Raw genomic sequence first — 27,709 nt, forward strand, 5'->3', positions numbered from 1 at the left:
CTAATGATGCTTCCAAGCAAACTTTTTACACATTACTAAACACATTAGAATGTTAATGGTGCCGCCTACATTAGTAAATAAGTAGTTTAAACTAGCTAATAGTTAAGAAGGACTTTAAAACTTAGTGGTGGATTTATCAAACCCAACACAATCCTGCATTTAAAAGCTTACAAAGATAAAAAAGACACAAGTACTATTTGCAAAATGTACTTTATGTATCAAAAGTAGTCATCATTAAGCCAAAAGGCCCCTGTTAGTGTCATATTATTATACATTATATTATCTGATCATGATTACAGATGCATAAGTAGCATTTGAATGTTGCAGATGATTAGAAGGATCATATTGTTTTATCATTTGTAATGAATAACTGTGTGATGCTCCAGGTTAAAAAGGATTTGGTTAAAGATCGAACATGCATATTTTCGGGTATCAGTGAAAGCATGAACGTCACTTGATCAGCTGGAATCTAAATCGTTGCCACACCAAAGTCTAGACAGCAGTCGAGCACAAAAGGAGGTGGAGCAGCTCTTCTTTCTGGTGAATAGTTATCTTGTCGTTCACCTGCAGAGATGGGGGTTTTTTTTCTCAACCTGAGTCGTTCGTTCATTGTGTCTCGGCTGCTTTGTCTCATCGTCTATTCTAGTCGGTCCTGCAGACGATCTGAACTGGTGTCTGTTTTGTTTCTGTGCAGCAGAATCTCCTGCAGGCGTAAAGATGAATTCATCTCCGCCATGAAAGCATGATAAAGCTGACATGTGCTTGCTGTTGTTTTCTGTCTTGCATTATTTCTTTATTTGTTTTTTAGACAATATACATTCATACTATATGTCAACATCTGTTACCGTGTACACACTAACCTCCTAGTTCAGCTTTGACCTACTGAACTCACTATAGTTGTGTGCACGCAGTTATTTCCGAAACAACATTATTAGATTCTCTCATACTGCAGACTGTGTGGTTTTGATTTACACTTGGCTTGTTCACAACCTGTCTGTCTTGTTTCCTGCTCCCATCTGACTTTGTTTAAAAGTACAATCTCTTAATCATAATAAATAGAAATCGATTGCCAGAACTACACAAATAAGACCAAAATACATATTTCTTTTCTAGTTTTATAAAGTAAAACTAAGAAATGTCAATGAATAGTTTACTCCTACCAAAACAAATTTTAAAACATATGTAAATACTGTGAAAAAGCTGATCTCTATGTAATGTTTCCTTTATTTCCTCTATATTTTGACTGGATTCACAATCATCTACAGTTCAAAGTTATGCTTTTCTTCTATCTAATACAATAACAATTGTGAATGAACATAATAATAGATAGATACAACAATATATAGATGCCAATAATTAAAAACAGGAATACTGGTCATTAATTGAAACAGCTGCTGGTAATCTTAACACAAACTCTTCTTGAAATTAAGAAGTGTAAAGAAACAGATGGAGGGATTTTGTGAATTATATATGATTTTCCTGGCATGCAAGGAAATATAAACTCCTTATATTTATCTCAGAAACTTAAGTAATCTTATCCTGCATGTATCTGTCTAGTGTGAAAGAACAGACGAGGCAAAAACTATGAATAGGAAATCAGTTTGTGATGAAGTGAAACATGTCGTGTTGCCTTACGTAAACAAGGGTCTGTTTGACGTGACATAATATTAAGTTACATCACAGCCAATGTTTTTAGCCAACAACATGCGACTGCAATCACATAATAGATTACTGTAATCAAATGATTGCTCGAGCAAACGATATGAATTCATATTGGAAATGCAATCAAGATCATGAACTCTAAAAATAGGAAGCATTAGGAAGCGTCTCTCGCCACAGCTCCTCTTTATTTGTCTCTTTTTTTTTTTTCCCCGTCCTGCAGGTTTGATTTTCTCCCGTGGTGTCTGTGTGGAGCCTGCCACACACCCACTCCACAACAACGACGGCTTTTGCCTGCATCTTCCAGTGCTTCTTCTGTCAGCAAGTCCAGCAGAGCTGCAACTCTTCCAGTGCCAGCCCGGACACCAGCGAGGAGCCCTGCCCCACTGACATGGTGAAGATGACCAAGTCAAAGACCTTCCAGGCTTACCTGCCCAACTGCCACCGCACCTACAGCTGCATCCACTGCCGGGCACACCTGGCCAACCACGACGAGCTCATCTCAAAGGTACGGCAGCATCTGTCCCCGTGCAGCCTTTTACATGACATTCAACTGACTAAGTCCCGCCCCTGGAACGCAGACTGTCCAATCATAACGTAGCATTGCCCAGCTCCGACAAGGGTCCGACAACTGTCCTTTTCTGCTTCATAAACTCTCATAGTTTTAGATTTTCTTCATTCTTCAAGCTGGTTTAGTGGATTTGGAGCTTATCATTATTAAACCTTGTGTAATAGTGAAACTTGTTACCCTGAAACGCTACGTTTCTACATAAAAACAGGTGCAGAGTACGTTGGCACATCAATAACTAGTGTTAGCACTTCTTTGCAATGCTAGTTACTGAAGAAATACTAAAATTTAAACAGCTGCTTTTGCTTTTTAATGATTCTAACAGTGAATAAAAGAGCTACCAAGCTTTACAGGAACAGTGTAATTTTCAGTGTCTTCTGTCTGGACCGTCAGCTGATGTGGTGGTTCACTTTAACACTGTGATCTGTAGCTCTAGCTTCCTTAAACCAATCCTTTTTTCACTGCTGAATCGGTTTCACATCCTGGATTTATCCTTCAAACACACATTGTAGACCCTTCTGTCTGCTTTTCTCATTTTGCCAAATATTTCTTCAAGGATTGCAATTAGTGACGGTGTGGGCTCCATGGTAACGAAGCTCTGACAGTTTGGCAGAATAGCAGTCGGGCTTAGCGAAGCGTAAATTGCTGCAATCTTTTGCAAGTCACTACATAATCCAATGTCGAGCACTTTATTCACAACAATCCCATTTGCCTGTTAACACACGCAGCCAACATGGAGCAACATTCATTTGAAGTCTTGTTTTTCGTCTCCACCAACTCCTGAAAATAGTATTTGGATCTCAAGCTGCTAAATGCTCCACCATTTCCACCAGCTAGCCGCTAACTTTATGTATTTGTGTTTTTGGTGCGGAATGGGTAGAGTACAATTGATTTCTATATGCGGCAAAATTAAAACAATGAGATAAAAGAAGCTAAAAAGCTGCAAAGTTAGCAGATCATTTTCTGTGGGTTTGTTTAATTTGATCCAATGTTGAAAGAATAAATCAGACTAAAAGACAAAGGCAACACTTGAGTTTGTCGGGTTAGAAATAGAGTTCAGCTGCTTTCTGAACATTTTTATGGCAATTCTTTCTTTTTCATTATTCAAATAGAACACTGATAAATCTACAGACTCGTCTGGATGTTGGATAATCGCTGTCTGGGTCTCCTTCATCATCTTCTGGCTGAGATTATGAGTCACGATGATGAGTTTGACAGGCTCCTTGTAATATTTTGGAAATTAATAAGTCCTCGCTTGGCTGAGCTGAGAACTCTCAGCAGTGATTTAGTGTCGTCCAATGGTATGAGTTGTGGCAAATATCACTTGGGGTTTGACAGCGATGTCATTTTATTTGACGCTCACCTCCTTATTGCATCTCTGAAGCTCGTGTACCTGTCTGCACGCTCTTGCAGTCTGTATTTTATTTCTGCCTATAAACTCTCAGAGGCTCCGATGACAGCCGCCGCCGGTGTTATTACTGAAGTCAGAGTCTGTGGTCGGCCTTTTAAAGTGTTAATGCCTCGGCTATTTTTGTTGCTGTTGCTGTTTTTGAGTATGATTTAAAAGAAAAAGAAGGTCAAACTGAAAGCTGCTGCTGCTGCTGCTGCTGCTGCTCACTGGGACCTCAGAGGATTACTTTTTTAAATATGAGATGAAAAATCCAGACTGTCAGGCTTGAGATTTGCCTCACTGCCCACACGGTTTCTCTGAACTGCACTGTTGTTGTTTTTGTTTTTATTTGTTTGAATTGTGTCCTCCCAGTCATCGCAATACTGCAGAATTTCAAGCTCTGAAGGTGTCTTCAGGGCCACAATTAATGATTATTCTCGTTATTTATTCATTCATGGATCATTTTTTGATTAGCTTATTATTTTCAGATTCCTGTTCCTGGTTCTCAGAGCCTAATGTGTCGTCTTCAAATTGCTTAAAACCCAAAAAGGGATTTAGTTTATGAAGAGATAGACAAACACTGATCACACAAGAGAGGCTGAACTTAGAAATGTTTGGGTTTTATTTGGTAAATCACCTAAAAGCATAAAAGTTTAATTCATTTTGTGTTTATTAACTTATTGTTTCACAAATAGAAGTTGTGGTAAACGTTTGACTTAAAGTAATTGTCTGAAAAGAGTGAAGGCATTATTTCTATTTTGATTGTATTTTGATTCATAAATATAAATATATATTCATCAATCTAGTGTCGTCTTATCAGAACGTTTGGGAACATGATTTTCTTTGACATCCTCTCCTGCTGGGCATGAATACAAACTTTAAACATTTTTAAAAAGCGAGACCTGTCAGTTGTTTAATGCAGCGTTTCTGTCAGACTGTTGACTTGAAGTGAATCCAAATGACAGTTTTTATTATACGTTGTGTCAGTGCTCGTCTGAATTTTAAAGGAAAACATCTTAAAGATGGACCGAAAAAGATTTTCAATGTTATTGTGACATTGATTTCTGAGTTAAAAGGTCTTTTCAAACTCAATGATTCATGGCTTCATTTGGGAAAGTCTCAAGTGCAATATGATTATGTGTGGATTTGATTCAGCCTTTAAGTACATTTAAATTAGCCTGTTTTGCATTTGCGGATAAAAAATCTGATTATAAATACCAGGGCTGAGGGGAAAAAAAGATATATTAGGTAGAAACACATCGCTAATAGTTAGCATATCAATTAAGAGATGATGCAATTAAAGTTGATGGAAACAGATGTTTTTAATAGACGTTGAGTCGCAGTGCTTCTGCTTCTGTTTGTTGTTGATAAAACATTTAACCAGGAAGCCCTGGAGCTGGTCCAATCTTTTTTTCAGCGCTCAAATGAGGCGGTTAAGTGAAAATCACTCATATGTTTTTGTTTCACCCTGTTGAGCAACGCTTCAAATGTACGTTAAACTAATAAAACATGTTAGTCGTGAACACATTGAGTTATATGGACTTGTTTATCCTCTTTTTTTATCCAGTTATTTTTCTAGATAGCCATAGGAACTGCGGTAGACATTATCGTTTGTATTGACAGGAAGAAAGTTGAGCAGAGTCCTTTCTATTATCATATTTTCTACATCCAAATTGTCCGAAAGAAATCCGCTCAAAGTATTAGTTCAACTTTGAACTTCAACATACACGTTTGCACCAAGAGATCACCAAGAATCCATTACGGAGAACGGTATACTTTTCTTTATACAAGATTGCAACTTAGTTTATGAATGTTTACTTGCATGAAGCACAATTAATGAATTGACAACAAGTTAATGCATCTTTAGATTAAAATCACACTACATCTACTGTCGTAGGACGTCAGTTTTCATTGTTTTTCTTCAGTCTCCTCCTTTTGATATCAACACTGGAATATCCAACTTAAGGTGAAGGATCTTGTATCGTCACACATTTCCTCCGGTCCAGTATGAAGCTGCTGTTGAGCTCTTACTCAAAGTCAACGCCACCAGTTTGGGCCTTCCAGTGATATTCCTCCATAAAGGACTACTGATAGGTTGCACATAAATCCTCCCACTTCCTGTCCTTGATAATTTTCACTCCTTGCAGAGACAAAAACAAGTAAATAAAAAAAACCTCATTTCGGAGTTATATCACGCTGGAGGATGCTGAAGATTCGGCCCATTTGCCCAAAATGAAATTGTCCTGCCGGGTCTGATCATTTATCCGCCCACGGAGAGCCACGAATCCGAGCCTGAGTGAGACGCAGACCTCTGAGAGATACGCCCTCAGGTTTCTTTTGCTGTGAGGCATAACGGTATCAATTTGAAATAGGATGTCTGGGTATTAAAGTCCAAACAGTTGCTGAAATTCTGGAGCCACAAAAGTCCACAGCTGCTTTTGTCTATAATTTATAAACCATCAGATGAGCCGGAGTTGCGGTGACCTTTTACATGTTGGAACAAGATGGTGACTCCGCGTTCGTTGCACTCTCACCATGCACTAAGCCAGTGGTTCTCAACCTCTTTTCAGTGATGTACCTCCTGTGAAATATATTTTCAGCCAAGTACCCCCTAACCAGCGCAAAGCATTTTAGGTTGGAAAAAAGATGCAATACACAGCGCTGTGCCATCAGTGTCTGATTATTAAACTGTCAACACTGAAGATTGCATTGTTGCATTGAATTCAGTCCATGAACTTACACTTATATTTTATTGAATATTTATTAAATAACTATTTTGAAAGGATTTTTGAAAGGATGCTAATTTTAAATATATTCTTTAAAAATCTCAAGTACCCCCTGGAGTGCCTTCACGTACCCCCATTTGAGAACCACTGCACTAAGCTGATTATTCACATGGCAAAGATGATCAATCTGCACACTCGGGCCACTTTCAATGTCGAAATCCATTTGCCTCCCGCGGCTTCGGAGACTTGGAAGCTCGCAGCTTGTCGTTTGCAATGAGGAAGACAAGGAAACAGCTCAACCAGCAGACCGTGCTGCTCCATTCTGCAGGATCACAGGCTTCAAGATGGTTATTTTGGGGCTGTGAAGTCTGCACAACAAGGAGCGCACGGGGGTTTTAATTGTTAAAGACCGTCGTGAATCACGCTGATGAGCTTTTGTTGCGAAAGAGAGGGACTATCCTTGTTTATCTGCACCTCACTTAACACGTCTAGAGTTATGTGCGTTATGTGGATTATTTGTCATGCAGGAAAAAGTCTGAGTGACGTTTTATTGGCTTCTGTGCAGGAGGTTAAATTTGATGGCGCAGCACATTTTGACTGGATGCAGAGAAGAAAATAATTAAAATGATCAAGGGTTTAGCAAAAGAGGGGTTTTAAGCTGAAACACAAGAATAATTAGAAAGTTTAGAGACATTAGATTGTTTTTTTTGATCGTTGTTTTTTCACTTTTTGATTCACATCCTCTTGTTTGCAATCAGGAAGTTCATTGGTTTTGAGACGTGACATGAAAGAAGGAAGACAACACCACTAATTCATATGACAGAGTTCACACCAAAAAAAAGTCTTTACAGTCAAAAACGCACACACAGCAAGATGTGATTTCAAAGTGTGCGTGAGAAAAAGAGTTGTTTTGAGGAAAAACAAGACAACAAAATCAGCTGTTAAATAATATATAAATAGAATATATGCATACAGAAGAGAAATCATAAAAAAATAAGAATCAAAAAGCAAAAGTTAGATTTTTAGTATTGTACTGCTGCACCTACTGAGTATTTTCTTTATCAATGAATCTTCCAGTTACTTCATAAAACTTTAGCTTTCCTTCCCGACTATTCTTTTAATTTACTTTAACTCTATTTTCAACTGCAGGAACTCCATGCCCTTAAAACGTTTACAAGGCGCTCCCATATTTGTCTTCTTCAGTGACGTATGCTTTCTGAAAGACAAATAATTAGAGAGCTCAATATTTACGAGCTGAGGCGTCGGTGCTGCTGTAGTCACAGTGGGAGAGGCTGAATATGTTAAAGGGTGTAATGTTTGTTATACTAGAGTCACTTTGTCCTCAGACCTGACACTGGAGCAGGAATGCTGGAGGACCAGTAGCACCAGAGAGCTTCAAACTGGGAAAAAACAAATAAATGTGATTTATTACCGTTCGGTAGTCGCTTCTCAGGCCATGTCCACATTAACCCGTTTTAAGATCTCCGTCCACACATGCGTTTCAGTATCGTTTTCGAAATGCGTCCAGACTTGCTCCCCTGAAAACGAATATCACGAATATCACGTGACTATTCACGTACACTGGGCATGCACGTGCCGGTGTAAACAGGAAGTACGTTGGTTGCTTGGTTACAGATAATACGATTACACTACTCTTGATACTCGTCGTGCTTGATACTTAAGAACTTCCACCATAAACTCTAAACAGACACATTTCGTGGAAGTTTTTAGAAGTTTTATTTTTCAAGCTTAGTTACAACACTGCAGGTCTAACTCTGTCTCTCCCACACAGATAGCACATGTACTTTAAATGAACAGTCATTAAACGAAGTTCACTAGATTATGGGTCCATACATTTGGTCAACACAAGTCCATCAGAAGTCCGTTCCGATAACAGCTGATTCCAGCTGAAGCCAAAGAACCTCGAATCCCCTCCGGGTGTCCATGCATCACCTGTGCTCCCCTGGGTCCTAAGTCCCCCATATGCTTGAACATCTATGTACAAACATTTGTAACAAATGCCACATTCTCCATGTTGAATTAACCTGCTAGTCGATCGGTATCAAGGCTGTTGTTGTTGTTCTCTTCCGGAAAAGGGTCACGTGGTAAGGCGGTGACGAATCAGGGAATGACACGTCATAACTGCTAAGAACCAATCAAATAGCGAACGCCGGTGCCTACGTCATCGTTTTCGGACTTCTTCGTTTTCCGTCATCCACACTATCATGAAAACGCAGCGTTTTCAAAGTTATCCGTCCTCGGGAGCGTTTTCAAACTTATTCGTTTTCGGTGCCCTAAAACGCCGTGTAGTGTGGACGCTCGGTGCAAACGCAGAAAAAGATATGCGGATTCATTTGAAAACGGGTTAGTGTGGACGTGGCCTCAGGGAGTTCCCCGAAGTGCTAAAATTAAGAGCCAGTTTGGGTTTGTGGTTTCTGCTTACATCAATTCAACCCGTCTTACATTGAGGTTCATTCTGAAGACATTGCTATTTAATTAGTTTTCCTTTGTCCCCTGCTGTTTGTGCAGATAGGACAGGCACTAAAACTCTACTGTCGTCTGACGTAAGGCCGTACTAATTTATTAGCTTCAGGATAGAGAGGGTTGTGTTTGTGTTTGTTTTGTGGAGGATCTGGTATTTGCACTCAGATGACACCAAGCTGCCGTTCAAACAGAAGAAGAAAACTATATTTAAAACCCAACCAATACAAACACATCCTTTGCTACGACCTTTTACATTAAATTAATTCAGAATGTTGTGCGAAATAAAATGCAAATATTTCTGCAACAAGCGACTTTCACAGTGACGTCATTAGAAGAAGGTTGGTTGTCTTTTTGATCGTTATTACTTTGTGTTTATCTTTAATATTAATTCAGATCAGCAATGAGCTTTACATTTCTTTTCGGTCATGTCTTTCAGTCAGTTATAAAGAATAGTTGTTTCTAACTTTTATGAAATATAAACCTTCAGGCCACATCTTTATGAGAACATTGTTTCATCATGTTGTCACTAGATTTCCAGATGTATGAATGTGTGTCGGGGGACAAACGTCTCCATTATAATTCCACTAAGAGTTTGGAAACGGCTGCTTTAGTGAAACTGTCTCTGCATGTTTTTACCTCAGAACTCCCAGTTTGTAATCTGCTCTGTTGGCTTTCAAGGAAGTTTTGGTGAATGTGTCACCTCGGTGCAATCTTAGCTTTCCCGCTTGTGTTTCTCGTTGTGCCTCAGCTGTGCAGACTTTTGCAGGAAACGTAAACACATCAGTTCAGTTCAGACTGATTATTTCCAGTTATTATTCGAACACATTGTATTGAACAGGTTTTTGAGGTACGTTCTTTGATCCAATTTGTTGTTTTTTGGTCTTTTTGTGCAACACAAGGTCAACACTAAGTACGAAGTGTCTCAGTTCCATGGGATTGTCAACAAGAATGTTGGTAATAACATTAAATAAAAAGCATTTTTATCATATATATTTAATTATCTCTTTGGTTGCACTTTCTCAGAAATGTTATATGTATGTAACTGGATTCAAATCTGTGTATTCTTTTAAAAAGTTTTTCCAAAAATCCTGATTTCAAATGTGTTCAAATTAGTCAAAATCAGTTTGACAGTGCAACTTTTGGGCTATTTATTGGACAAAACAATCAATATAAATCTATATAAAAAGCTTTTATGAGTTTTTATAGACAAAACTATTAATTGAGCAAATAATAAGTCCATTAATTGATTATGAAAAATAAATAATAAAAGCTGCTCAGCACTAAAAACTCAGAGACCACTGCAGCGAGTGTTGGGTTACGTTTCCTGGTTTCTTGGGCCAAAGCCATCCAGTGACTCTTGACAAATGACCTAATTAGTCTAAACAATCCACTTTAATTATAAAGTGGATTTAATTAAGGGATCTTAGTTGGACTGTGTCGTTTGTCCAGGAGGTTTGACACAGTAAACATGTTGCTTCAGTGCCTTGATACATTGACTCTTCATGCTTCTGTATCTGTCTAACATCTGATCTGAAAAAGCTGTTAGTTTAATGGACAATCAAAAATATCATGGAGTGCAATACTTACAGTCTTAAATACATCCTCTTAGTGAAGACCATTCATGGCGTGAAGTTCATATCAAAGTTCACGTCTCAACTCACAGTATGGACAGTAAGCAGCCTTATTTGTTTTATTTCTCTGAGAAATGTGAGGGAAGGCATCCAAAAATTAAAAAAACTTTTGTAAGAAAAGTGACATAAAAAAAAGAAACTTTTCAAAACTTCCTTTAAAAACATGTTACTTCCTTCAAGCTTAACAAAATTCTCAAATGCAAATTTTTGATTGCAAACAAATAGTATTCAGGAAAAGCTCAATAATTATTTCAGTTTTTTACGAGTTAAGAGTTAGGTCTGATGTAATGTACAATAGTGAAACATAACCCGCTGCATTGAGCTTGAATTTAATTACTTTTAGGGCTGAAACTATGAATTATGTTCATTCTTGAAATTCTGATTATTCAAGGAAATGTTCAGTCTTTAAAACCCTATAAAATTATATAATATTTCTTTATGACTCGTTCAAATTGTTTGTTTTGTGCGACCGACAGTACAAAACCAAAAGATATTAAATTTAAAGTCATATAAATAGAGAAAGCCAGCAAACTGTCATTTTAGAAGCTGTATCTAGAGAATATTTGGCATTTTTAAAATGTTTTTTTTGTTAGAGTAATCAGTTTCAGCAAAATTGTCCTTGGTACTGTCCATTGATTGTGACCCTTCTGCTTGCAGATCTATTAATAAGCTCTCTACTCGCTGCCACACCTCGTTAGCGTTCGTGTTTTCAGGCAGCATCACCGGTCCTCAGCATCAGCCCTTCTAAGCCGATTATGTTACTTAGGAGAAGATGACACCCTAGTCTGGTGTTTTCCACTACGTGCTGCCAATGGCCACGCGCCTTGTCCATGCTTGATATTCATCTCATGTGAAATTTGTGAAGTGACGCTCCAGCACAGAGATTCTTATGAACTTTTTTTTCCCAGTGTGCAACGAGTATAAAAAAAAAAAAAGGGGGGGGAACCAGTGAACCGGCCATGCGAACAACAAAGGGAGGTGTGTGAAGGAGCTCTGCAGGTTCTGGCAGATTTCTCCCCACAGTTGTAGTTTGAGTGTTGGAAATCTCCTGATTCAGGAATAAAAAAAATAAATACTGTTTCCTCTCGTAGAGCTTATGCGCAGAGTCTTCGAGGCATGCCAGCCGGCGAGCAAAATATGCAGATGGAGCAGGCCAGTAAGAGAGGATTAACCTGAGCATACGGGCCAGAAGGAAGTATGGCAAGCTCAGACTCCAACCCCCCTCCTCTCAGCCACGAAGACTAAATATGGGAAGCTTCAGGAAAAAAAGGATTTTTCTCGCAGTAAAACTCCCTGACAAACCTTTAATTATTGAGGCTCAGCAGCCAGCAGTAGTGCACATACTTGGCTTATTGCCTAATGAAACTTTCATAGAAGTTTTTGGGAAAGACTTAGAACACAAGACCACCTTTTCTTAGATTATTATCAGTCTAACTGCAGCCCATAGATACAGATATAAGTAGTTATTGTGGCATTATCCGTTGGTTTTTGGACTGTTGTTTAGAAGCTTCTAGTTCAGCAACTTGGCCGTCGTCATCTTCATTGGCTTTTTGCAGCCAATGAACAGAAGTGACCATATTTGGACTGAGGAGTGACGTATAGACGCTGTAAACGGTTCTGGTAACGACCTGTCAATCACAAGGTATCTCCGCCCTAAAGCATACCCTGCTTTATGGTCCGTTTGACTCTAAATGAACCATCATTTACTAAATGAACATCATGCTGTATTGAAGAAGACTTGAAACTAGAGATTGAGACCATAAAGTCATGTTTACAATGTTTACTGAGGGAATAAATCACACTTTCCGACTTCAGTTTCTCAGCTGTGATTGACACAATCACGAGCTAGTTAACAGTCGACTGGCCGATGCTCTGTAAGCGTGAAGGCCAACGCGTAAAAACATAATCACCTTCCAGCGAAACATGCTGAAACTAAAAGGCGCATCCTTCTTGAAATCTGATCTGACATCCGTTGCTGTTGTCACCCCGAGCACGCTGCATCTCTCCAACATCGCCGTCAGTTCATATTTTTATCAGATGTGGGTTACATCCGTCAAAAGATAGGAACAACCGTGCTGGTATCGGTGTGAGAGCGGAGGTCTGCAGAGTGATGGCGGTCCTGGAGCGGGACGACGGCGCCTGAATACTGAGGAGGAGGGCCGAGTGTTTTATACCGCACCTTGGCTCCGGCCCACCCATCAGGCTGATGGAAGCCGCTCTAATGGATTGATCACACTTTTTTTCCCCCTCGCCATTAAAACACAGACTTCCTTTTGGGTTTTTCTTTCTTTCTTCCAGCTGGAAGTTTGCCAAGACCCTGATGGTTTACATGGGACTGACGTAAGGCGGAGCAGTCAATTTGTCACCGTTCTCCCTCTCTTTTTTTTATAATTAAACCAAGTGTATTCAAGGTTAGCCAGCTTTTATTAAACTATATATCAGCAGAACTAGCAGAGGGGCTCTAGAGATGCAAGTCAATCGGCCCTCCACTTAAATGCAGAGTGAAATATCTCAAGTATTTACTGGATTGAAATTACAATATATTGTTTTTCAGCTGTACTGGTGCTCATTCTTTTTGTATGGTGTGTGTTGATCAAAACAAAGGATATTTTACTCTTAAAGAGCCATTGTGTAACATTTAAGGGGCAAATTTAACTATCCAAAAATAAGAATTGTTGTGTTTTGGTGAGCTTAGAATGAGCTGTTTGTATCTACATACGCAGCGGTTCATTAGTTTGTTTACATCAGAAAACATAGAAGAGGGCTGCGATCAAATAGAAACAAGGTGATTTATCTAGACCGTCCTTGTACCAAAGGAAAATAGATAATGCTGTCCCACAATCCCTTGCAGCAGCGTCACGGCAGACCTGTGTAATTAGGTACTTTTGAACTTACTTCTTCACATCTTTCCTTTCCCTCCAACATTTCCCCCCCCAAAAAAGTGGTTAGGACAAAACATCAGGACGTACTATGCAGCGTATTTTCAGTTATGATCAGCTGATGTAGAGTTTTTGAATGTTGGATAAAACTCTCTTGGTGTGTTTCTGTACAATAGTCTAGTAAAGTATGTCTGTGAATTATACACATTGTCAAGAAGGATTGAGCCTTTTGAAATGGCTTAAATGTTTGCCAACGTGTAACAATACTTTCGTATATATGTATTTTAGATGAAAGTATGTGTTAGCTTGTAAAGATCAGACGTTCCCAAAATTGAGTTTTGATAAAGGTTTTTTGGGGTTTCAGTTGGAGTTGAACCCTCACCTACCACAGCCGGGTATCTGCTGAGACAGATGGTTAAAATCGACTTTAGCAGGTTTGTTAATCCCTTTTTTTCGTGAAATCTGGTGAATTCAGATGCAGTTTGTCTGCCGTTGTGACCGTTAAAGAACCAACTCGCTGCTCTCTGCAGATGAAGCATTTCAGCCCGTCGGGGGGCGGATTTGTTTTTTGTGTGTTTGGCTGAAGGAGAGGATTTCTCTCTGTTTGAGGTATTGTTCCCTTCAATCCCAGTGGTCGAGAGGGATTCAGGGATTTTGAGATTTGCTTTATAGAATTTATTTGTTAGGATCAAGCTTTTTAAAAACAAATGAAACTGCAGCAGCTTAAGATAAATAAATAAAAACAGTTGGTAACCACACGCAACGTTCATGCTCATGTTTTATTAAACGGCAAAATAAACAACCTGTGGGAGTCCTTCCCGTCTGCAAATGATTCCCTCTGCACACGTACATGCTGGAGACAAACCTTGCAGGATCCCGTCTAATAGGATTGTTGTTGAGAGTCTGGAGGGTTTAGTGCAGCCCCAAAATCTGTCTGGCTACTGTCTGCATTGGGGGAAAAAAAAACCACAACCCAAATGCTTTTCTTTCTCTACTGATCTTTGTAGGATTTTTGCAGTTCTAGATTCTTAACAGGGTTTTGTGACGAGCATCCTGATGTTTCTTGTCGCCCTGGTGATCGACAGTAAAATAAAAGCTCACAGCAGCTCCAAAAGGGAGACCAAAACGCTGCCAAAGTAAAAATAGACTGTGGGAAACAGATAAGGGCAGCGAGAGACGGAGCCGTCCACTTGTTTTATGTGCCAGTGGTTGAGTTGTTGTCTGGGCCACAGTGAAGTGCAGATATGACACCCAGCTCTTGTCACATGGGGTAACCTCCCTTCCCCGGACCATAAACACTGTGGAGAGGAGCCTGTTGTTTGCTCCACGGGGACCGACCTAGTTCCCTCTCGCAGCTAAAGGTCACATGTCTTGTGGCTCCGGACTGTACGTGTGTGCAGACTTCACTTCAAACACAAACAATGAGCCTCGGAGGATGTAACAATGAGACATCAACACCCACGGAGACCAAAGGAGGGGGGCAGAGATTTTAAAATATTGTTCTTGAATCAGTTCCAAACCAAACTCCAGTTATCTGAAATACAACGTTGCAAGTTTTGACAAATGTTCAACACTCGGGCAGCTGATGAATCTTCCCCTGAGCCTCGATGGTGGTGGTGGTGGTCAGTGGAGGAGGAGGAGGAGGAGGAGGCAGCTGGTGCTCCTATTAGAGAGTATTAGCTCAGCGCCCTCGACCGCAGCCACAAACTTATCTGCCACACTCATTTGCAATGGAAAAAGCAAAGCCGATTGGCTCTGCTGTCTGCAGGCCGAGGATGACGAGGCGGCCGAGGGGAGAGGAAGGTTCTGCCGTCACCCAGTGTGACGGCTTTACCGCCCTGAGTTCACATTAAAGCACGGTAAACGTCATGCGTGGACTCAGCGGCAGGATATTTATATGTAAAGACAGATTTACATTTTTAACCTACTACGTTCATCACGAATACATGATTGATTTAGCGTCTGATTATTATCTTTCATGTATGTGATTGAAGCAATTCTTCAGGTTTAGTTTGGAAAAGGCAGGAAAGAAAAAAGGGTTGAAAAAAACTGCTTCATTTTAAAATGTGCAGATGATATTCATAGATAAAAAGTAGCCAAGATTTTACAGTGGTGAACTTTTTTTCCGAATCGTGGGAATTTTTCAAACTTTCCAATGAAACTCTTGCAGTTCTTCCTGTCTGTCTTTGTTACCAGCAGAATATTTAAGTTTCATATTTGTGGAATTTCTTTTTGTCTGTTGCTGCTATTTTATTTATCAGTCTTTGACCTGTTGCCTTTTTCTAACGGCAGCTTTTCATATCGATCCGTAAAACCAGTAATCTCATATAAATCTGTTTCTCTGGAAAATGTTCTGCAATTTTTTGTGCTTATTTGTTCGGCTTTGTTGGGAGTCTTTTCACATCCTGCTATACCTCTCCTACAGGTCTTGTGTTTGAAAATGCAGGAACACAGCATTCACTTCCACTTCAGAGGAAAGCAGGATACATTTGTTTGCCATGCAAATGTGTAGCTGGAAGCAAATATATCAGAGTCTCAGATAAATCCTGTCTTCTGCCACTAAATTGTCTCTCAGTCCAAATTTCTATTTTTCATAAAAACATACTGTCTTCTTCACATGCATTAAGAGATATTTAGTGAAACCGTTTTGGTATATAGACCTTCATCAGGTTACTTTTTTATATTGTCGTAGTATTCTCCTACGTACCTACTTGTGCTTATGGCAACAAAACATTACATTATGGGTCATGTATAAGTGAATAAGATAGACATAACACATGAAGAAACGTACAAAAAAAAGCAACATAACACCTTGTTTTTGCGTTGATCTGCAGAGATATACAGCCTCAATTGGAAGGAAATGCATTAAATATGTTTGTTGTGCCTCAAGGACACACACACACACACACACACACACACACACACACACACACACACACACACACACACACACACACACACACACACACACACACACAGAGACACACTGTTTTTAGTATTTGTTGAGAAGAAAACTCCACAGGGGACCTTTTAACACATAACTTATTCCTCCATGAATTCAATCTCACAGGTTTTCAGCATTTATTCTCTTCGGGGTTAACAGGAATGTTTTAAATCATTAGTTCACTGCTCAGTATCATAACCAGCGGTGTGTGTGTGTACAGTTTACATAACTGAACTGTATCACGGCGGATATTTATTGATATTTGTTGTTGTTCAGGCGTTAAAGTGTCTTCTTCCATCAGCTGTTGGACGCTGCTTTAACAGCTGCTGTGTTGTTCTGCAAACACAGAGTTATCAGCAGGGAAAACCCCAGGGCAAAAATGTGTCTCTTGGTGGATTTCTATCTAGATTTTATGTAATCCCATTAATTGTGGTAACTAACTTGATTCAAAGCAAACAACTCTCCACCTGTATTTCCTCTAAATGCGCACAGCACCAAGCTCTTTACATAGTTGTCTTGTAAATATTTAGCCGAAAATGAAGTATGACGTGTATAGTTTGAGTTCATGTTTGCTGCTCTGATGTAACAATTACTAACGAGGAATTAAGAGTCCAAAAACAACTCCTCTCTTGTCATTAATGATGGATGTGCTCAGACTTTTGTTATTTCTTTCCACCTTGTCCTCCACCTGGACAAGGTGGAAGAACAAGTATGCACAGCAGTACCTGGGAGTAAAGCACCCCGGGGCGTCGGTTGCTGACATTCTTGTACTCAGCGGTGTGGTGCAGCTCTGTGTCGTCAACTTACATTATTTTTTTTCTCTTTTTCTCGTTTCAGTCATTTCAAGGCAGTCAAGGAAGAGCCTATCTGTTTAATTCAGTGTAAGTATGAGACTCAAACCTACAATTCATCTTTTTTTCTTCTTCTCCAGAGTTAAAAACTGCTTTTTTTTAAACTCTTTTTATACATTTGGTTTAATCTAAAAGTTTTCTGGGGCTTGTAAATTAAAGTAAGAAAATAAGCTTATTTGTTAGATGGAGTTTTAAAACCACTGGGTGCGTTTGTTTTAATTCAAACAAGAGCTCAAGCGTCCCTTCTTCACCTTAAACCTACTGCTTTGCTTTCACACTTGTTTCACCTCTTGTTTTCTGTGCAGCTGTTGTCCGTTGCTGCCACGATGACTGCACACGTACGTTAAAAATTGTGTTTTAACACACATGCACAAAATTGAGAACAATGCACAGGCAGGTGGAGCCACAAGCGCCTTTACTAGCCCAAAAAAGGGGGAAAACAAGGGGTTTACACAGGTAAAGATCACATCCAGCACCACAGAAATTATTCCCAGTAGTTATATTCAATTATCCGTTCCAACAAACGCATTAAGATACATTAGGCAGAGGCTTTTGTCCAGATTCCACCTGTCCCATATAAACACTCTTGTGTTGGAACAAAAATCAATGAAATACTTTATAAAGTGAGTAAAGCTCCCCTTTTCGAACATCCTCCTAGAAATAAAAGAAGACGGGACCACAGCATGCTTTAAATAAACCAACTCTCTTAGTTGGAGCTGGAAAGGATTTCTTGATCTGTTCATGGGTTCAGAAAATAACATTCATACTACCATCATTTTGGGGAAAATGCTCATAGCATTAAATGTCGCAAGAATGTCAGCGTTACAGGGAGTCAAAACCAGTCTGATCCCAGTCTCTGCCAACTACACCCAGTAAGCACTTATGTGGTGATTTAAAGGTCAAAAGACCCTGAAGCATTTAGGTTAAAACTGGGCTGAGTTCCAGTTTACATATAAATGTTTCAACAGCAATTAAATGACTATATTTTAATGTGAATCGGGTCCTTAAAACTAGAGAGGTGCACTCAGAAGAGTGCAGATCACACTCAAGAACAAGCGGTGATTTGTGCAAGCAACTGTCTCAAAGTTGTTGTATAAGTCACGTCATACAATCTTTTCAAAACAAAATAAAATTCACCAAGCGGTCCCAGTAGCAGCGACGTACTCAGCAGTGCGTGTACTGGTACCTCTGTTAGCTGTTAGCGGTTAGCAGAACAAACCTTCCAACACAATATAACTGAGCAAACTGTTTTCCCACTCAGTGTCTTTAGACGCAGAGTAGTGGCGGGGGGTTGGTGATGCACTCAGCTGTGTTTTCACCTGTGGCCCGTACAGACTGGGGGGAGGGGTTAAAAGTAGTCAGTGACGGTACAAGACAGGAAACAACGTTTTTTGGAGAAAGTAGGAGCCACTGTAACCACGAGAGATGTTTGTGTATGCAGCAATAACTGACCACCCAAAATATTATGCAGTTTCCTGCAGTAGAATTCGAGATCAGCCGCGGACAGACACATATGTGCACAGTCACTCGCACACGGATACACACACACACACGAGCCGTCGCATAATCCTCCTGTCGTAGATAATAATAACTGGTTATAAGTTACCTAGACATCTAAAAAAACATTCCTGTCAGTCGATGCTGCAGCAGCTGCTGGTTAACATCCATCGCTTTAAACCCATGAGCCATTTCTTTGTGGTTTATTTCCTGCTTGGTTAGTTTTTGGGTCTCTGCTCTCGGTCTTCATGAACCACACAGAGCCCCGTCACGGTGCAGCTGCTTTGTGCCGCCCGACTCTGAATTGAACCAAATAAGCACTCTACAGACTCCATAGTCCAAATAAATTATTCACAATCATGCCAAATGTGAAAGCAACCGAAACCCAGCGAGAAATGTTTATGGTGCTTTGCGGGTAAAAAGGACATTTAAGCCTAAACAGACGCATTTGGTGGGAAAATGAAATTTTTGCAGACGTCTACATGTAGCTTGGTTACATGAAATGATTGTTTATTTGCCTGTGGCATTTCCTTTAATTAAAAGCTAATCAGCAACACTGTGTTTACTTGGAGGGAGTGGTGAAATGTTGACAGGGAAAAGAAAACAATAGATTTGTCTGAGCAAATAAGTATTTTCTTCTTTAGTTCTGTAGTTCAGTACAGTTTTGAAGTATTGAGTAGTATTTCCTCCAATAAACGTATCTGAAGATATATGAGATAAACTAAGAAAATATCAGTGTTGTCAGTTAAAGAAATATCTCCATAAGTTCATTTCTTAGAACAAAGCAATGTGGCTTTGTTTTGTTTTTTAAGCTTGATGTCAATGTATTTTTGACAATTTGCAATTTGTTATCTGTATTCAGTGCAAGAAATAACTTATATTTGGTCAAATCTCATGTCTGAAAAACCTAATATCTTATATTTAGAGAAATTTCATATTAGTATCTCCAGTTTGGGGAATTGTCTTGACTTTTTAGTGTCCAATATTGATAATTTTGAATGATTAATACATCAACATGCAAGTTCACTTTGATGTGGATACTTTGGATACTTGAGCACTGCTGTTACTTTAAGTTGAAGAGATTTGAGCTCTTCTTCTTCTGCTGCTCACCATGACCTCCGTGGCCTTTTCTCCACTTCCTGTCTCCCCTGCAGGGTGAATGTCGGCTGCGGGCCAGCCGAGGAGCGGGTTCTCCTCACAGGTTTACATGCTGTGGCGGATATCTACTGTGAAAACTGTAAAACCACGCTGGGCTGGAAATATGTAAGTGTCCTTAAACTTTCACCCGAGCTCCTTTCACTTCCCCGTCTTAATGTGTCTCGATGCACCACTTAATGCCCGTGTTTGTTGTGCAACTATGTGGTTTCTCGGCTAGCGAGACAAATTATGCCGTTGCAGGTCAAAGGAACAAGGCTGCTCTCATTAAAGATTGCTTCTTAAAGCCGTGGTGTCTTCTTTTTTTTCTTTTTTAGCTCAGGGTTGTTTAGGCTCAGAGATCGAGAACTCTTTTGTCTCCTAGCGCACAAGATAATTACAGTGCCGAAAGGTTGGCTGCAGACAGACTGGTACCTCTGAGAGTCTACAGTGATTAAATGTCAGGCCGTTTTGAAGAGGCTTGTCTCGGTAATTATCTGAGACGACTATGGAAGGGTGTAAAATAACTGAACAAAGTATAAGACAGGGATTCACTCAAAGCCGCTCCTTTCAGTGACAAAAAAACAATTAGAGTCTCAGAAAAAGCCCTGCAAGCAAAGCAGAGCGGAGCTGGTTTACAAGTCAAAGCAGGCTGAGCCAACAATCAAAGACACAGACCAACGTCGACATCCTGATTCTCCTCGAGCTCGGCAGGACGGGGATGCACGCCGGAAATCATGCAGCACTTCAGGAGATGTGTGACAGGAAGTTAAGACATTTTTAAAGAGCTGATTCGGTCACTGGAGGAAAGTTTTAGTTTCAGTTATTCTCTGCGTCTCTAAACTTCCTGTTTTTCTCAGATAATGTTGAGGCCAGATGAATAAATGTGAGCATATTTATTTGACTCAAAAATGAACTGCTGTGTTATTTACGTAATGTATTATGATACATACAGTAACAGACGTTACTTTGTGACGTTACTTTGAGACGTTACTTTGAGACGTTACTTTGAGACGTTACTTTGTTCGTTACTTTGTTCGTTACTTTGTTCGTTACTTTGTTCGTTACTTTGTTCGTTACTTTGTTCGTTACTTTGTTCGTTACTTTGTGACTTTATAACGTTACTTTGTTACTTTGTGACGTTACTTTGTGACGTTACTTTGTTATTTTGTTCGTTACTTTGTTCGTTACTTTGTTACTTTGTGACGTTACTTTGTGACGTTACTTTGTTACTTTGTTCGTTACTTTGTTCGTTACTTTGTTCGTTACTTTGTTCGTTACTTTGTGACTTTATAACGTTACTTTGTGACGTTACTTTGTGACGTTACTTTGTGATGTTACTTTGTGACGTTACTTTGTTACTTTGTTCGTTACTTTGTTCGTTACTTTGTGACTTTGTGACGTTATTTTGTTCGTTACTTTGTTCGTTACTTTGTGACTTTGTGACTTTATACGTTACTTTGTTACTTTGTGACGTTACTTTGTGACTTTATAACATTACTTTGTGACATTACTTTGTGTTACTTTGTGACTTTGTGACGTTACTTTATTTTGACTTTGTGTTACTTTTGTTACTTTGTGACGTTACTTTGTGACGTTACTTTGTGACTTTATAACGTTACTTTGTGACGTTACTTTGTGACGTTACTTTGTGATGTTACTTTGTGACGTTACTTTTATTTTGTTCGTTACTTTGTTCGTTACTTTGTTCGTTACTTTGTGTGTTACTTTGTGACGTTACTTTGTGACGTTACTTTGTGACGTTACTTTGTGACGTTACTTTTTGACGTTACTTTGTTACTTTGTGACGTTACTTTGTGACGTTACTTTGTTGACGTTACTTTGTTACTTTGTTCGTTACTTTTGTTACTTTGTGTTACTTTGTGACGTTACTTTGTTACTTTATGACGTTACTTTGTGACGTTACTTTGTGACGTTACTTTGTGACGTTACTTTTTGTGACTTTTACGTTACTTTGTAACGTTACTTTGTATGTTACGTTACTTTGTGACGTTACTTTGTTCGTTACTTTGTGACTTTATAACGTTACTTTGTGACGTTACTTTGTGACGTTACTTTACTTTGCGTTACTTTGACGTTACTTTTGACGTTACTTTGTTAGGTTGCTTTACTTTGTTGCTTTACGTTACTTTTGACTTTTACTTTGTACGTTACTTTGTACGTTACGTTTTTGTGACTTTATAACGTTACTTTGTGACGTTACTTTGTGATGTTACTTTGTGACGTTACTTTGTGACGTTACGTTACTTTGTTCGTTACTTTGTTACTTTGCGTTACTTTGTTCGTTACTTTTTTAACGTTATTTACTTTGTGACGTTACTTTGTGACGTTACTTTGTGACTTTATAACGTTACTTTGTGATGTTACTTTGTGACGTTACTTTGTTGTTACTTTGTTATTTTGTGTTACGTTACTTTAACGTTACTTTGTTCGTTACTTTGTGACGTTACTTTGTGACGTTACTTTTTGTTACGTTACTTTGTGACGTTACTTTGTTATTTTGTTCGTTACTTTGTTCGTTACTTTGTGACTTTATAACGTTACTTTGTGACGTTACTTTGTGACGTTACTTTGTGACGTTACTTTGTGACGTTACTTTGTGACGTTACTTTGTGACGTTACTTTGTTATTTTGTTCGTTACTTTGTTCGTTACTTTGTGACTTTATAACGTTACTTTGTGACGTTACTTTGTGACGTTACTTTGTGATGTTACTTTGTGACGTTACTTTGTGACGTTACTTTGTGACGTTACTTTGTTATTTTGTTCGTTATTTTTTTTATAACGTTACTTTGTACTTTGTTACTTTGTACGTTGCTTTGTACGTTGCTTTGTACGTTACTTTGTACGTTACTTTGACGTTACTTTGTGACGTTACTTTGTGACGTTACTTTGTGACGTTACTTTGTTATTTTGTTCGTTACTTTGTGACGTTACTTTGTTCGTTACTTTGTGACTTTATAACGTTACTTTGTGACGTTACTTTGTGACGTTACTTTGTGACGTTACTTTTAACGTTACTTTGTACGTTACTTTGTGACGTTACTTTGTGACGTTACTTTTTATTTTGACGTTACTTTTTGTTATTTTGTTACTTTGTGACGTTACTTTTGACGTTACTTTGAACGTTACTTTGTGACGTTACTTTGTGACGTTACTTTACTTTGTTCGTTACTTTGTTCGTTACTTTGTTCGTTACTTTGTGACTTTATAACGTTACTTTGTGATGTTACTTTGTGATGTTACTTTGTGATGTTACTTTGTTATTTTTTCGTTATTTTGTTCGTTACTTTGTTCGTTACTTTGTTCGTTACTTTGTGACTTTATAACGTTACTTTGTGACGTTACTTTGTGACGTTACTTTGTGACGTTACTTTGTGACGTTACTTTGTGACGTTACTTTGTGACGTTACTTTTTGACGTTACTTTGACGTTACTTTGTTACTTTTGACTTTATAACGTTACTTTGTGACGTTACTTTGTGATGTTACTTTGTGACGTTACTTTGTTACTTTGTTCGTTACTTTGTGACTTTATAACGTTACTTTGTGACTTTATAACGTTACTTTGTGACTTTATAACGTTACTTTGTGACGTTACTTTGTGACGTTACTTTTTAGGTTGCTTAGTACGTTGCTTTTTAGGTTGCTTAGTACGTTACTTTGACGTTACTTTGACGTTACTTTGTACGTTGCTTTGTACGTTGCTTTGTACGTTACTTGTGACGTTACTTTGTGACGTCGCTTTGTGACGTTACTTTGTTACTTTGTTCGTTACTTTGTTCGTTACTTTGTTCGTTACTTTGTTCGTTACTTTGTTCGTTACTTTGTGACGTTACTTTGTTATTTTGTTCGTTACTTTGTTCGTTACTTTGTACTTTGTTAACGTTACTTTTGTGACGTTACTTTGTAACGTTACTTTGTGACGTTACTTTTGACGTTACTTTGTTGACGTTACTTTGTTCGTTACTTTGTTATTTTAACGTTACTTTGTTACTTTTACTTTGTTCGTTACTTTGTGACGTTGCTTTGTACGTTACTTTGACGTTACTTTGTACGTTACTTTGTGACGTCGCTTTGTGACGTTACTTTGTTATTTTGTACGTTACTTTGTTATTTTGTGACGTTACTTTGTACGTTACTTTGTGACGTTGCTTTGTGACGTTACTTTGACGTTTGTGACGTTACTTTGTGACGTTACTTTATAAAGCGTTACTTTGTGACGTTACTTTGTGACGTTACAATCTTTTTCACGTTACTTAAACGCTACTTTTGTGACGTTACTTTGTTATTTTGTTGTTATTTTGTAGTGCGTTACTTTGTTCGTTACTTTGTGACTTTATAAAGTTACTTTTGACTTTACTTGGGTTACATTCCACCATTGCTTGTGACTAAACTTTTTCTCTCTGTCTTTTTTTTGTTGCAGGAACACGCGTTTGAAAGCAGTCAAAAGTACAAAGAAGGAAAGTTCATCATCGAGCTGGCTCACATGATCAAGGACAATGGATGGGAGTGACGCTCAACTTTTTCGTTTTCTGACCTTGGAATGCTCTTTATTGAACTGCGTGGAGCGACGATCATCGGCCACCCCACCTCCCAAATCCACCAACCCTCCACCCTCTCGCCTCCTTCACGTGCACACCCCACCCATCGTGAAACCGAACAGAACAAATGACATTAAAGAAGAAAAAGCATAAAAAAAACGACGAGGAAGCGGAGTAACTGTTGAAAATTCACGTCACAGGAGTCCTGTCGTTACTTTAAAGATTATGTGTTCTCCTTCGCAGCGCCGGAGCTTTTTGGGTTTGACCCCCCCCCCCGCTCACTCTCACCCCCCACCGAAACCACGCTAGCAAGTGATTGTGGTGTCACGGCGACCACTATGCGAAAAAGGAGAAAGACTTCACCGATGGGGACATGGTTTTCTTTATTTCGCCCACCCAGCGAGACGGATGATGAATATTATGATTTTTAATGTTATTTGCTTTAGTTTTAACTTCTGGGTTTGGTAAGGTTTTGGTTTGATGGCAGATGGATGTTACTGGTTAGCATTTTATTTCCCTGTCAAATCTGTTTATGTTCTCTTCTTGTTGTTGTTGATGTTGTTGTATCTCTGCCTATAGCTGAGCATGCTTTTCTTTGCTAATGTCCAAATGAGCAATCAGGGACGAGTGAGGAGCGGAGGGGAAAGGGAGTTTATCGTAGTTACAAATATGTAGCAGCATCTTGCTTTTTAAAAACAAAAAAAAGTGGCAAAGGATGGGATTGCGTTAGTGTAGGATTTTATTTCAGAATTTTCTTCTGTTTTTTTATCTTTTTTTCTTCTTCTTTCTTGTGAATCTTCTTAATTTCCCCCCATTGTGGTACTTTTTCAGCACCCAAAAAGCATTGAAAGCAGCACCTATTTGTTGGACATAAATGGATATATAAACATATATATATAATTACTATATAGATATATAAATACATGTAGTGTTTGGCTAAGTGCGATAGTGGCTGGTCCCATTTTGCAGCAAGAGAAGAAGACCTGAAAAGGAGCAGAAATAGTTTCTAGACTGGAGAACCCGACATCAGTGGCCACGTGTCATAAAGCATTAAGGCAGACTGTATTATTCCATCGTCTAGTAACGAAACAAGAGACACAACTACATATGAGTATATATATAAACACGCATACTACGATGACATATCCATAAAATACTATGAAAATGTTCGTAGTATGTAGATAATGGAACATGGATTCTGAATATATATTTGCTGTCATGCACATATGTATATATGCATATGACTGTGTGTATATATGCATTGTGTGTGTGTGTGTGTGCGTGTGTGTGTGTGGTCACCCATTACACAGTGACTATACTTGAACGATGCTACTTCGTTTGCACTTTGCAGAGGCCTTTGGTTCATCTCAGTTTAGAGGCAAAAAGTTTGGTCGCGCTTGTCTGTTTATTTTTTATATTTTTTAATTGCCTTCTCACAGATAAACGACAGATTGTTGGAGACGGAAAGAAAGTTTGACCTGGACGGTTTGAGCGTCTCCGTTTACGACTGTAGTCAGATGCTTCTGGATGATTCGGTTTTATTTAAATTATATCGACAAACTCTGCTTTTCCTTTCAGTTTTTTGCTTGAGAAAAGTGTAGTTTTTCGATAATTCTTTGCTGCTACCGTAGAAATCTCCGCCATTTCCTTCCCTCTCTCGTAGGTCTTTTGCACTTTACGCGCTTACCCGTCTCTCTCTCTCTCTCTCTCTCTCTCTTAGAGCGTATGAATCGTCTCTTTGTTATTTGCCTCTAAGCCGTATGAATCTTGTGCCTCTTCAAAAACATGAACAGCCTCCCCTCTTATTTTCTGTTGTGCAGTGCATAACTCCGGGAAAAGAAAAACCTATGTGTGAACCGATGTGTCTTCCCCCCCCCACCCCTCTTTCTGGTTCAAAGTGGCCCTCAAAAATAACGTTCTTCACCAAAATCCTCATAGAGCTCTTCCCTTTTTTCTTTTGTTTCCTGGGACAACAGAGACTTGGTATACATACACGCTTATATTTTCTACATTAAGATTTAGAGGTGCAAAATCAGATTGATATTCAGTATATTATTTCTCAGAGTAAAGCATAGAGGAGGAGGTTTGGAACGTGGGGACGCCCGAGGCTTGAAAAAAAAAAAAAAAAAAAAAAAAAAAGATGGTAGCAGGTGGAGGTGGGGCAACGTGGAGATTGGAGAGATTTAAAAATCAGCAGTGATTGATTACTTTGCCGGCGAGGTCAGTCAGATCACACGACCTTTTATCCTAAAAAAAACGATGACAATGCAAACCCATGTTAGTTAGCAGTGATACCTACTTGAAAATATAAAGACATAAACAGCTGAGATATTGGCCCGTGTTACAGTTTTTGTACATAAAGTAACATATTTAAGGTTTTATACGTATTTCTACTGGGTTAGTTATTTTACTTCCCCAACTTGAAGCACTTTTGTTCACTGTACCTCTGGTGTGTGTGTGTGTGTGTGTATGTGTGTGAGTGTGTGTGTGTGTGTGTGTGTGTGTGTGTGTGTGTGTGTGTGTGTGTGTGTGTGTGTGTGTGTGCGAGCATGCATGTGTATTAGCCCACATGCACGCTTGCACACAAAAGTGAATGTTTGGTTTATTTTCCCTCAGACAGTTTATTTCTCTTTTGTTTTTCCTCTCTTTTTTTTTTTTTTTTTTTGGTTTGGAAGTGTTTTTATTTCTCCTGTTGTTTTCTTTTTTTCTTTCACAGCTGTTTGGTTTCTCTCCCGGTGATCTGTGAGGTCGAGAGCCAGGTTAGTTTGTTTGGAAGTGATTTATCCCTGTTTAGTTTTTTTCCGTTAGCTTGTTTATTTAGCTTGTGTGGTGAGAGAGCCCGTTAGAGGGCCGTTGTTTAGGTCTCTGCTGAGCCATGTAGACATTGAGGGCGAGCTGGAATCTCCCACCGTGTCGCAGGGAGAGCCTTTACCAAGACCCTTTCGCCACCGCAGTCGGTGTCTCCTGTATAGAGGAGGGCTTTCAGGTGTTGGAACGCACCATCTGGCGGCCATATTGGAGGTCCTTAGCTTTTGGAAACGTTGGCTGTGAATATCTGATTGTATTTCCTGGGAACTAATTAATTTTTGCGCTGGTTTTAAGCAAAAATGAATTTTCCTGATATATTTGATTTATTGTTTTGTTAATATTAACTTGTTAGCTACCTAAGCTAAGTCGCTACATCCCAGTTCTTGGGCTGCATCTTGTGATGTTTGCATTTCAAGACTATTAGCAGGTCAAACAAGACTTGTTCTATTTGAAACATTCCCTTAAAATGTTTTGGAGCGTTCCATCATGACACATGATCTTCCTTTTCCCAGCACTCGTCTGTGTTGACTTTAAAATCCTCAGAGGAATGGAAATGTGAACAACTCAGCAGCTCC

The 27,709-nt window shown here is 39.0% G+C and overlaps 1 protein-coding gene across 1 annotated transcript in view; it reads left to right on the forward strand.

Annotated features, from left to right (window-relative positions):
• LOC129101346 (protein yippee-like 1) overlaps positions 1–26,451 on the forward strand; it is a 29,315-nt gene extending 2,864 nt beyond the window's left edge. The window contains exons 2-5 of the mRNA XM_054611127.1: positions 1,883–2,167; positions 17,119–17,162; positions 19,784–19,892; positions 24,209–26,451. Coding sequence (XP_054467102.1) covers positions 2,051–2,167; positions 17,119–17,162; positions 19,784–19,892; positions 24,209–24,298 — 360 coding nt within the window. The 5' untranslated portion in view covers positions 1,883–2,050 and the 3' untranslated portion in view covers positions 24,299–26,451. The remainder of the gene's footprint in view (positions 1–1,882; positions 2,168–17,118; positions 17,163–19,783; positions 19,893–24,208) is intronic.
• The last annotated feature ends 1,258 nt before the right edge of the window (positions 26,452–27,709 follow it).

Source organism: Anoplopoma fimbria, chromosome 13 (genome assembly GCF_027596085.1).
Source record: "Anoplopoma fimbria isolate UVic2021 breed Golden Eagle Sablefish chromosome 13, Afim_UVic_2022, whole genome shotgun sequence".
NCBI lineage: Eukaryota > Metazoa > Chordata > Actinopteri > Perciformes > Anoplopomatidae > Anoplopoma > Anoplopoma fimbria.